At 50.5% G+C, this 12,252-nt stretch overlaps 1 protein-coding gene across 2 annotated transcripts in view; it reads right to left on the minus strand.

Moving 5' to 3' along the window:
* Positions 1–2,697: 2,697 nt before the first annotated feature.
* The window catches only part of ZNF407 (zinc finger protein 407), a gene marked incomplete at its 3' end in the record, with an annotated part of 417,799 nt that continues 408,244 nt past the window's right edge, over positions 2,698–12,252 (minus strand). For both annotated transcript variants that reach the window (XM_082853707.1, XM_082853708.1), the window contains exon 9: positions 2,698–4,031. In XM_082853707.1, coding sequence (XP_082709833.1) covers positions 2,698–4,031 — 1,334 coding nt within the window. The remainder of the gene's footprint in view (positions 4,032–12,252) is intronic.

Below are 12,252 nucleotides of genomic sequence, written 5' to 3' on the forward strand. Positions count from 1 at the left end.
TTTGGAGAAGCCTCCCCCGCTCGGCTCCTACTGTTCAGTGAGGCCAGAGGCATCCGGAAGGATGCCTGTCTGAGCCACGCACTTCCCTTGTGACCTTATGCGGCTAGAGCTTTCTTCGTACGGAGACGGCGCTGCGGCGACTCTCCACCATGCACGCGGCATTGTCCACATCCGTAGGCTGCTTCATCCGGGCAGGGAGTCCCGGCTTCCTCGCCACGGGTCCTGGAGGCGCAATCGTTTAATTGGCTGTCGTTTAATAAAAAGGTGTTCCTTTTGGATTACAGTCTCCAAGTGAATATTTCTGTTGCTTTGCTTTTTTACTTCTTTAAGGTTCTACTGTCTTCTCCAGCCCAACCTCCAGGAAAGCTAAGGCTCGCCGTGTGTCCCTTGCAGACGATTGAGCTGCGGGGAGAGCGCCCACATCGCCCTCGGCTGCGCCTCATCATTCCGAGGCCCACAGTTGTGTATGTGCTTCTTCAATCCCCTCACATTCCAGCAGCTGTGTAGGGAGAGAGAGAAGGGAGCCCACGTTAACCCGGCTCTACAGGTAATTACAGGACACAAGAGCTTAGTGAATCCTCTGCAGTCCTTCGGAGCCTTGAAACACCTTCGGTCCAATTTTCCTTTGCAAAGGCCTGTTCCTTTCATTGTGCATACAACGTGATTGCTGGTTTGACACTGCAGGCTACACTGGTTTCATGAAGGATTAAATGCCACCCGAGACATATTTACCCTAAATAAATCACAAACGGTAAACTGCAGCATGTCAGTGTCAACACCCAGGACTGCGGCAGAAAGGTTAGCCGTACAGCACTCAGCGCAGCTAGGGATTAGCGTCCAAGCCAAGGGCCGCAGGCTACAGCTAAGGGAGGAATGATCAAGAAGAAATATTCTCACTGAAAAACATACGCCCCCCCCCTCTTTTTTTTTAAAACGTGTATGAGAAGCTTGGCGAGGGGCATCATTTTGTAAAGGTCACCTTCATTCCGACAGCACGCGGGAGTTGCTGCTGTCACTGTTTGCCTACGACGGTGTTGAACAGCAGCGGAACTGCCCGGCTGTTTTTAAGCAGCTGGAGCAAGTCGTACCCAGCTAGTTCTGAATCACGGTGTCAAACCTGAAATTTTCCCTTTTATTTTTTTGGAGGGGCAGCTGTATCAAGGGAGGTGCCCTCGGACGGGCGGGACTCAGGGCTCTGAGGACGAGGTCAGGGGAGGGGTAGCCGGCTGAGCAACCCAGCCAGGCTCGTTTCCAAGCTCACCTCTCAGGGAAGGTGTAAACGGGACTTTCATTTAGACCAAAACGGTGCCGTTTTCTCTTCCTTCCCTCCCTTCTGATCTTCTCAATTTTTAGATACTAAGCATGACAGACTACGTTACTGTCACCAGAATCTAACTGGGCCACGTGCCAAACACTGAGAAAACGGCCCTGGGCTGCAGAGATGGTGGGCGGAACCCAGCACACTCGACGTAGGCAGATGGGGAAGGGAAATGAGTGTCAGACGGAGGCCAGTTCTCTTCAGTTTTTATAGCTGCCCATTGATTGGTTGGCTGCTGGAAAAAAATGTCATCATTATCTTTTAATGCTATAATTTTATTTCAAAGAAAAGAGAAACAGAACAGAAACAACCTTTGCATTTGGGGGAGGGGATGATTTTACAATTTTGGAAAAGGAAAAGGAGCAGTCGTATCAAGACACGAGTCAGCCGGCTATGGACTCGCATCCACAGTTGCGATGATACCACAGCGAAGCACAGACAGTCCTGCCGGGGCCGAGGCTGCGGGGCACGGCTCTCTACCACTAATGTTTGATGTCAGCTCTTTCACGTGGACAGAAACCGCAGAGAAATCCTGCGAATATGATATCGACACTAAGAAACATTTGTTATAAAAGCAAAATATTGATACAAACAATATTTTCCAGAGTGCACATTTCATATAGACTTTATTGTATGAAACTAAGTCAAAATTAGAAGCATTGGGTTTTCTTAACCAAGGTTTATTTTAACTGAATATAAACGCCAAGGCTTTTCTTAACCGTAGGCTTAAGAAGGAATCTTTTAAGCAGAAGCAACCAGGGCGATGACCACACCTACGATGCCTGAAGGGAGGAAATCCATACATGAAATGAACAGGCTGCCTTTGGTTTGGGGACGCTGCGATCCTAAAATTTCCAGAAAAATGAAGAGGAGCCGACCGCTTCGACATGGTAATACGTGTAGCTGCAATTTTTAACCAAACGTGTAATAAAATGTTAAAACAGCGACATGCTGGACTGCAAGGGCAGCTGTGTCTCAAGCCATGAGACACACTGTTGTCACTCTTCTACTGCTGGGGCACAGTTCTTCCACAACTGAAACGGGAAAACATTTGTGGGGGGAACGAAGGAGAAAACAACTTAGCTTCTCGTCAGCACAGCGGACAGAACAGAGGGAAAAGCATCCAGAGAAGAACCAAACTGTAGACAGACCTGCCTCCGGCGGCCCCGCCCCACACGCGCCGGGCTCCCGCCCTGCGCGTCCACGTGCCCCGTGCGCGCGGTCGGCAGGGACGTCACCCGGCCCAGAGCCTGTGCGCGCTCCCGGGCAGCAGCCCTCACTGTCGCGAAGGCTTTGCAAACGGAGCGCAGGGAGCACGCGCCTTGGGTGCTGGTCGCTCCGCGTCCGCCCGGTGCCGGGGGTGGGGCAAGGCTCCGGGCTCAGGCCTCGTGGAGCTCGCTGCTCTCTCTATGGCTCTGGATTACCGCGGCCGCCGGGGAGTCCTCCTGGGTGTATATGACCATGCTCGTCAGCTGCTCTGTTTCGCCGGGGACCACAGCCTCGGCGCTGAGTGCGGCCCCGGCCTGCAGGATCTCCTGAGAGCCGGCCGTCTCTATCACGGTGTGCGAGTACACCCCCGTCTCGTCCTGCGCCCCTGGGGGCAGTTCTGTCACGATGTAATGAGTCGCCCCCTCGGGAAAGCCGCCGCCGGACTCCTGGACCATGGCCTGGACCAGCTCCTCGGTCACGATGATCTGCGAGATCTCGCCGTCCGTCTCGGCCAGGTCCCCGCGCTGGCCGTGGGCCTGGGCCTCCTGCATGATGATCTGGGAGCCCTCCCGGGCCAGCATATGCACGGTGCCCTCCTCGTTCACGATGACCTGCGTGACACCGTCCTTCATGAGCTGGCCGGCCGCGGCCGGGTCGCAGACTGCGAACTGCAGCACGCCCTGCACCACCTTCCTGAAGGCCAGCTGGGCGCGCTCCTGCGACGCGATCAGGGCCGCGGGCCGGACCGCGCGGCTCAGCGCCCCCGCGGGCTCCAGGGCGGTGCCACTGTCCTGCACGTCGTGGCACACGTGGATCTCGCGGGCCTCGGCCGGGGCTCCGGCGGGGTCCGCCGCCTGCCCTGGCAGCGGGACCAGCACGTCTCTGGGGCCGGCCCTGCCCTTCTCCTCGGCCGAGGCCCGGCCCTCCGCCCCTCCCAGCTCGGTGACCGCGCACAGCAGGGCGTCCAAGGCCGAGGCCGTGTCCGGCGGGGGGATGCCGGCCTCGGCCAGGTCTAGAATCCCCTGCTTGGTCACCTGCTGAATTGCAGCCCCGCTGGGGCTGAGGGGCGCGTCCATGCCATGGCCTTCCATCGGGGCCCCCACGACCACCACCTGCGTGGCTCCATCTGCCAGCTGCTCCGGCACCCCAGGCCCGGGCGCCCCGCCGCCCACGGGCGCCCCGCTCTGCCCCGCGGCGATGACCTGCCCGTCCTCCGTGATGTGCACCACCCGGGCCACCTGGCCGGCCAGTGCCAGCGTCTGCAGCGTGGCCGCGGCCGTCTCCTCCACGGAGGCGTCCAGGGCGAAGTCCCCGTCGTAGCCCTGGATGATGATGACCTGCTGCACCGGCTCCGGTGGCGCCGCCGGCCTCCTGCTGCCCCGCAGGGGCCTGTCCTTGACCGGAGACTCCTCCGCCAGTGCGGCCGCCGTGAAGGGGCTGTCCGTCTCCACGAACGTGGCCCCCTGGCCCTTCAGACGGCATTCGTAGGACTTGGACACAATGCCTAGGGGAGACAGGGACCAATTAGAGTCCAGAAAAATGACTTTCAGACTTAAAAGTAAGACAGTTCTTCCGTAGAAGCTTTAGAACCTCAGCTGCTCAGAGCAGCCGGCTCCCAGCCTCAGGGCCTCGGGCCGGCGCTGGGCGCTCGGAGGAATCTGACACGGGTGCTCCCGGCTAAGAGCGGTCACAGAGGACATCTGTGCTGTAAGTGAGCGATGCCAACACCTCTGGTCTACTGTCCGGATACAATCTCATCAGCCTCCCTTCGCTTTTCAGCTCCTGGGGAAGGGATACGGTCGAGTCCTCTCAATTACGGTCATTTCTAACAAAATACTCAGTCGGTGGTGGTGAGTGCAGACCAGTAACAGTCAGTAGCAGTATCTCCTAACCCAAAGGAAAAATCTTTTTTTTAATGTCCAAATATTAGCTACAGTATATGTTTCTTCAACAAAAAGAATGAAAGCTCTGCATATTAAATTTATAAATAAGCCCTGGATAAACACAGCTCTATGAGTTTCACCTTCTGTGTCGGGTGCTAAGCTGGGGGCAAAGGCGGCTGGCCCGCCAGGCGCGCCCCCCCACCCCTTCCCCGGAGGCCTGTGGGCGGAGACCCGGGCGCCCAGCCCAGATGCAGGGGCTCTGCCGCCGGGGCTCAGGGGTGGTGGACAGGCCAGAACTGAGTGCACAGCCGCGTCAGCCACGAGAGCTGATGCCACTCTGTCGCTGTGACGTTTGGCCAAGCGCCTGGCATGCAGCCACCATTCAGCAAAGATGCGTTTGTTGAATGACTTAAATATCGTGTAAGGTGAGAAGCACTACAGCAGAGAATAAACACACTCAGGCTCACAGCCAGCCGGAGGGAAAGGAATATTCAAGCTCTCCCTTGGGGCTGGGAAGGGGAAGAGCCTGGAGACAGAGCAGCCCAGGGCCAAGCAGAGGTGAGTCTGGGGGGCCGGGGTCTTGGGCTGGGCTGGCTTTTAGGGGATTAGATAGCTCGGCCCCCGCCAGGCTCTCCGGGCCTCTTCTGACAGGAGGCACTAAGACATCTGGACCACAGTCTGTGGAGAGAAGACACCTGTTGAATGTTTTTAAGCAGGAAAGTAAAACGAGTGCATCTGTTTTAGAATTGTGACAGAGGGTACAGCATTTATTATCATAAATACTAGCCCCAAATTCCTCTTAGTGAAAACACTGTGACTGTTTCAGAAAATGCAGAGATAAGCCCTTGGGACAAAGGCATATGCAAAATGCAGGGGTCAGGAGAGCCCAGAGGAGGGCAGGACTGGGGAGAGAGTGCCTGCAGGCTGCTGGCCTCAGCCCGATGGTCGGTCCCATCAGACAGCAACTGTCCCTCTCAGTCTGCATCTGAAGTCTGGACATCTGCCCGCCCAGGAAGGCACAGCAGCCCTGAGAGGCCTGCGGCTGCCACCAGACTGACAGTTTCAAGCCCGTCTAACAGATCCTGGGGCTGCAGGCCTGAGCTGGTCTCCTGTTACAAAAAGGAGGCTCTGGCCGCAGAACCGAGGGTGGAAGAGGAAGGATGCGGGGAGGGTGAGAGGCAGGGGCGGGTGCTGAGGACTGCAGGGTGTGTGCACACCCGGCCCCCAGTGCCACCTGTGACACAGGCGACACTTGTTTAATAACTCGACGGGGAAAGTATGAGTGAAAATTGTTGTCTCTGTCTTCATAAAAAAGAGTTTAAACAGAGTTCCTATTTTCTCCCTTAAGTCCTTAATTTTCTATCAGTTTTTTATTACAGCCTCCTTCCCTCCTAAGTAAGAGAATGATCTCTAAATGATCTACAGTATTTCTTTATCTCAATGGCAAACCACTTTTTAAAAATATTTCACTTTAGTCTCCCTCATGTAGGTCCTTTTTTAAAGAAAAGCACACTTTACCCTTACCAAAGGAGAAAAAAGGATTAAGACTTATTAGATTATTATTGCTAACATCCCTTAAACATAAGACAACAATTTTGCTTACTGTGTTGGTGCCAGTCCGTATGAAAGCATTTCTTTCAATACAGAGTCCACTTTAAGCAAAGACCCAGACAAGGCCTGCCTTTCAGCAGGTACAGCATCTCAGGCAGGAACCACAGAAGCTGTTAAATCATATTTACCAAGAGGACACAGCAGGCTCACATCCAGACTGTAGGCAATAGTCCCGGATTGCAAATCATGTGTGAAGTTATAAAAATGCAAACTCCTGGCCCATTCTGTGTGTGCTGGGACGTTTCATGTTCTGAGTCCACAGGTTCACAGGTCAGAAGTCTCAGGAAGTCAAGCCACTGCATCCCCCTTAATTCTTGAGGCCAGAGGGAGCCTCCCACTGGGTCGGGGTGAGGGAGCCACGGGGTCTCCCGGGGCCCTGTGCTGCGGGGTCAGTGGGGGCAAAGCTTGGGGTGCGTCCTCGGGACTGATTTTCTGTACACCATGTACTTTCAGCCTCCGAGGCTCTGATTCCTAGTGAGGAAGTGAAATGTGTAAGTAATCCATTTTTGTAAGCAAAGATTAGGAACGATTAACATTTATTCTTTCTCAGAGAACTCTCTATAGTGCGAATCTTAGAAAGCTCATGGAACCATAGACTCCGTGGTCAGGAAAAGACCTGTGGGTCTGCTCCTGGGACCATCCCCAGGAGCAGAAAATCCCGTTTGCTCATTCAGAGAATGCGGAACACTGGGCCCAGCGGACGTTGCTCGGGGCTGGGCCATCAGCGGCGGGTGAACCAGGCCCAGCCGTGCCCGCACCAACCAGGCCAACATAAACCATCTTTTTTTTTCTGGCTGCAGCATGTGGGATCTTAGTTCCCCATCCAGGGATCGAACCCATGCGCCCTGCAGTGGAAGCTCGGAGTCTTAACCACTGGACCACCAGGGAAGTCCCTACCATCACATCTTAAAAGCTGTTCAAACCTTCCCAGAGGACGGTCCCAAATGTCGCCGATTCCAGCTAAATGATCTCCCTAACTATGGCTTTCTCTTGTTTACCCTCCTAGGAAAGGGGGGGACAATGGGGACCACACAAGCAGGCTCCCAGCCAGCTCTGACTGAGGTGTTCAGTGGCAGGCAGCCACCGAGCACCCACTGCGGGGTGCCAGGCGGTCACGGCACAGGGCAGCAGTCCCCACACTGGGAATCCTACCCCGGGGGCTCTGCAGGCTGGCCCAAGATTATGTGAGCAGATGGAGAGTTCTAGGGAATCAGCCCAGTGTGTCTAAACTCACCTGCCCAGGGATGTGCCTGCCTTAGAGATATCCCCTCCACCTCCCCGTGACCCTCTGCTTTACAAAAGGAAAACACACCCTTCACCATGGGACCCTCAGGAGGATTAGAGTTCAGAAGATAAGCATGAGATCAGGTTAAACCACTCAGACCCTAGAAGAAAAGGGCTGAATCACCTGTGGTCCGTATGCTTTAACCTAATCGTGTGGGCATTTTCTGAACTTTAATCTTCCTGAACTATCTCTCATCAAAGAGGTCAGAACGGGGCTCAGCGTAGGAGCAGAAGGCCTGCCCGATGGGTGAGGCACCCCACGGGCTCTGAGTTCACCCCTCCACGTAGGCCTGGGTCTCACCTGGTGGGTGTCGCCATCTCTGCTCAAGTTGCCACCTGCTAGGACCCCAAGATCTCCTGTCTACCATACTTGCCAACGTCTTCCTCTGCTAGGCCTGCAACTCCTCCCCTTGCCTCTACGTTTCTACCGTGGATGGAACACTGCCCGTGCCTTCCTTACACTCTGAACCTGATCCAGTTTGTTTCTGCCCATTCTCTAAATCGAAGGTCATTTTCAGTTTAGAGTTTGGGAGAAAAAAAGAAATATGGATACAAAACATAAATAAGGCATCCTTCAAATCACCCTCCCCCGTCCCTACCTGATTACTGCCCTTACATTAAAAGAGGAGGAACTACTGTAGCTGGGAGAGAACAGATACCCTGCTCTTTGGTATTCTCTGAGGGAAATGCTACAGGCTTGAGTCCAGGCAATTCCCTTCTTCAGTCTGCAACTGGACGCGAAACCTCTCGGGTGCAGAATTATCCTCTGAATCCCGTGCGGCACTGATAATGATGCCATTCTGAACTACTTACTGACTGTATCTGAATCTGGAGGTGGGTTAAGCCACGTCCAGACCATTAAGTGAACTACGTGGGTAAATACTGCTGTCACTATGGGGTGTGACAAAGCTCATCATCAACATCTTCACCTCAGCTCAGCCCGAGCCCAGGGAGCCCATCGCAGTTCATAAACCTGAGTGCAGGTCTATCTTTGATTCAGCAATTTAATAACTTCGAGTGCTGTCAGTACTGCTTTGAAAAATAGCACCTATAAAATGTAACAGCCTCAATCAGATTGAAAAAGATTCACCCACTGAAGACTCTTCCATTTCGCCCATAATGAATTAATGTTGAGCTATGTAGAAGTTCAAGTGTCATTTAAACTAATGTGAATCTCTTCTGTAACTTTACATTCTGACCGGGCTATGACCAAGAATTTACTGGGCACATCAACTTCAATTTTTGAGATCTTTCTAGTAACTATGAACTGCAAGGCTCACTAATGCAAATGGCCAGATGGGTACAGTACCTGGAACACAGCAAGTCTGTACAGATTTTATCCTTAACCGCTTAGTCACTGTTATTGCTCCAAAACTGCGCAAATCTTTAACGAAGCACGATAATCAACATATTATTTACATTACACTTGACAGTTTTCAAAGACAACGTAGGATTTCAGTATGCTAATAGTAGCTAGTCAAATAATGTGTCTAAATCAGTCTTTTTTGGATCTGTTTCCAATAGGACAATAAGTAGCTTTGTGTAGAAGGTGCAAATGCAGGTGAAATGCAGCCTTATGCCTGTGTATGAAATCCCAACTCACTGCTTGTTTGCTTTCTTTCATGAGTACAGAGGTATTTTACTGCCTTCCCATAGCTCAACGCATTGAAAGCTTACAACTCGGTTGAAATGAAGAGTTCTTTGTGGGGGGGGGGCGTGGTTTGAGAAGCTGTTTTCAGGGAGGTGCTTTCTAATTAGGCTCCCTTCTCCAGAAGATTATTGTGGAGCTCAGTGCCTTCTCACCTGTCCCCTTTGAAGAGGACATCTCCAGAGCTGAAAACACAAGCTCCGTCACGCAGGAGCAGAGGGGTTAGGCTGCAGACTCATGCTCCCCGGAACCGTGCTAATGGCTCTGTTCTGCTGTCTGCCGAGCTGCTGGGAAGCTACAAATAGGGTTTACTACCTGACTACTTCCTTTTTGTGTGTGTGTGTTATTCTTTCGTTACTGTCATCATTTTTTCTCACAGAATAAATACCTTATGCTTTTGTTAAGCTTACATTTAATTAAAACGTACAGAATTTGTGCAGTAAACTCAAATGAAACAAATAAAACAAGGCCCCCTCTCTTGAAGGCATACGTTGTGAATGAAAAATGTCATTACAGACTAAAAAATTTTGCAGTAAACAGGGCCTACAGAGAGAAGTTTCCCCTGTAATGACATCCATAAAATACACAAATGGCACTTTTAGCACCATCCTGAATATGGCATTTTCTGTGCTCTATACACAATCTAAATGGTTTGCTCATAGAGCATAATACTCCATTGGGTTTATAGAACAATCAATGTTCCATAAAATGATGTATTTATCCAGTAGTAGGCTCAGCGGTTACTGGTGTACGGCACCGCAGGACAGAGGCTGGGCTCGCACGCGGGCTGCAAACCTTGGCTCACCTCAACGGCTTCATCTCATCTGTGTCAAGTAATTTGTTGAAGACTCAGCTTGGCTTAAAAAAAAACTTGTAATAAAAATTCATAGAGTTTTCAGGAGAATGAAAGCTGATGACAATAGAAAGGTCACATTGTGTCTCCACTAAAGGGGTCAAAGGTCATGAGCAGTTCCAAAACCGAAAGTAGATTTCATGCATCGCCTAGCAGATAAAGATGGCATGAAGAGGACTTGTGTGGCTGAGATGTCGACCGCACCAGGGAAGCCTGTGCTAATAGCCGACGTGAGCCACTTTGCTGCCAGCAGCCAGCATTTATTTTACATTTCTAAGCTACTTCTGAAACGGTATTACATGTTTATACACTGCTAGGTTACGTCTCAGACACCGTGTGTGTTTTAGATTTTATATTTAGGGAGCGCCCTAAGCTTGAAAACGCTAGGCTGCCTCACCGTCATAATTAAAGCACCTCGAATATGATGCAAGTAAAAAAGTAATGCCTTTTATATAAAAGTTTGGGGCACACATGACACTGATTCTTAAGCCACATACAATTTTCCTCAACTTCAGTTTTAAGATGTAATTTTAACAAGAATGTTACGAAATCACACTTAATGTCTATTAAAATGAAACAATATTAACAGATTAGGCTAATAAATTAGAGCTGTATTTTAACGTCAAAAAAGCTTCTACGTTTCTCAAGTGAAAGCAGGAAAAATGACAAATTAAAATTCAATGAAATATAATCTTTTAGAAATTTCAAAGCAGGTAATAAATTATTCTTATAATGGCAGTCACCAATAGTATAGCCAGTCAAATTGATATCAATAACTGCTCTATAATGTATTTTTTTTTTGGACAATAAAAATAACCAGTATTCCGGTATTCCTGCAGGAAGCCCCCCACGAGCGCCCCCTGCAGCCCAGGCTTGAATAAGTGCCCGATGCTCCCCACACAGAATGCTCTGCATCCTGGCATCCCTGCAGAAAACCCCGACCAAGTCGTTCAGGAAAGACGATCACAGCCAGTGTGGTCCAGGATCGTAGTGGGCTGTGGACCAAAATGACAATTTCACCATCTTTTTCTTTTTTTTTGAGAGGTAACAAAGGATGGTCAGTACCTTATGTCTGTTATTTTCAAGGGTTAGAAATGCATTCTGGGCAATGTTAATAAAATTCACACACAAATTAGAAATACTGAGGTTACTGGAGAACAAAATTAAAATCCTCTTCAGATTCTGCCATGCTTGTTGAATGTGATGGCTATACAAGTGAGATTTATTTCAGAGCACAGGGCTTGTGCTGGTCATTCTGAAACCTACACTGCTGTGCACTGGCCTAAGGATGTGTTAAATACACGACAACCCGATAAATAATTTTGGTAATTATCTGCTTTATGCCACAAATAAGCACAGCGGTCTGTGTTAGAGAGTTATAGTTAAAGTCATCGCTCTGTCCTTAATTTCATGAAGGCCATTATGTTCTAGGAAGAGATGAGGAAAATTATTTTTCTGTGAAAAATGAACTGAAGTCCACATCATTTCTGAGAAGCTTTCACATAGGTTCAAACATACAGTTTTATAAGACAGGCCGTGCGAGTTTTACTGAAGGAAGATGTACAATAAGGCAGGAGCCAGATTTAGGTAACAAAAGCCTTAGTCCTTTTTTCCTCAATTATCACTAGTAGCACCCTTAGGACTGGCAGCGATCAAAGGTAACCAGATAAGACCCCTGAAAGAACTTCTAAGATATCCAGGAAAAACCAAGAATAAATTTAATGTTAAGTTGGAAATGCAGAACCGGCCAGGTTTCTAACTTTGCGTGGAGGGTCTCCACAGGCCTCGGTATTTCCATGGGCACTGAAGAGTGACAAAGAGTAAAAGACAATATTTTACCTTTAAAGTCAAAACCCTAAGCAACTTTGTATTGTATCAGACCCTTAGGTGTACACTATCACTCCCCTGCATGAAGATCTAATGGGAATCACACACACAAGTCTCCCTCAGGAAGATGAGTCCTTTAAGGTCATCCTGACAGGCTCCTGGGCACGGAGGCTGCGGGGAGGGCATGTTAACTGCTTCTCTGCTCCTGCTGAGGCCTGTCCATCAGGATGTGACCACAGAACTTTGGAAATTTGACTCGTGACAGAAATAGTGTCATCATGCTTCACGAATGTGACAAAACGGGACTAAAATTAGAAGGTAAGGTGCCCTGATCTCGTCATTTACCCTCAAAGAGCACTTCTTCAAACAGCCAGGTGGTTTACTAGCAGAAAGCGCTCAGATGCCTTGAACAAGGTAGGGAGGGTGGGGGCTGTGTGTGTCAGTGCACTTGGCATCCTGCATTCATTCTGGGGGTCACGGTGGGCCCTGGCCACCATGCGGGAGCCCATCTGGGACACTCGTGTGCTTCCCCAGTGCGGCTCTCACCCTGCACCTCCAACCTCACCTGTCTCGTGCTCGTGGTACCAGCTGATGAAAAGTAAACTGCGCCCCACACGCT

This window comes from Leucopleurus acutus (assembly GCF_964270905.1).
Source record: "Leucopleurus acutus genome assembly, chromosome: 13".
In the NCBI taxonomy this organism is placed as follows: domain Eukaryota; kingdom Metazoa; phylum Chordata; class Mammalia; order Artiodactyla; family Delphinidae; genus Leucopleurus; species Leucopleurus acutus.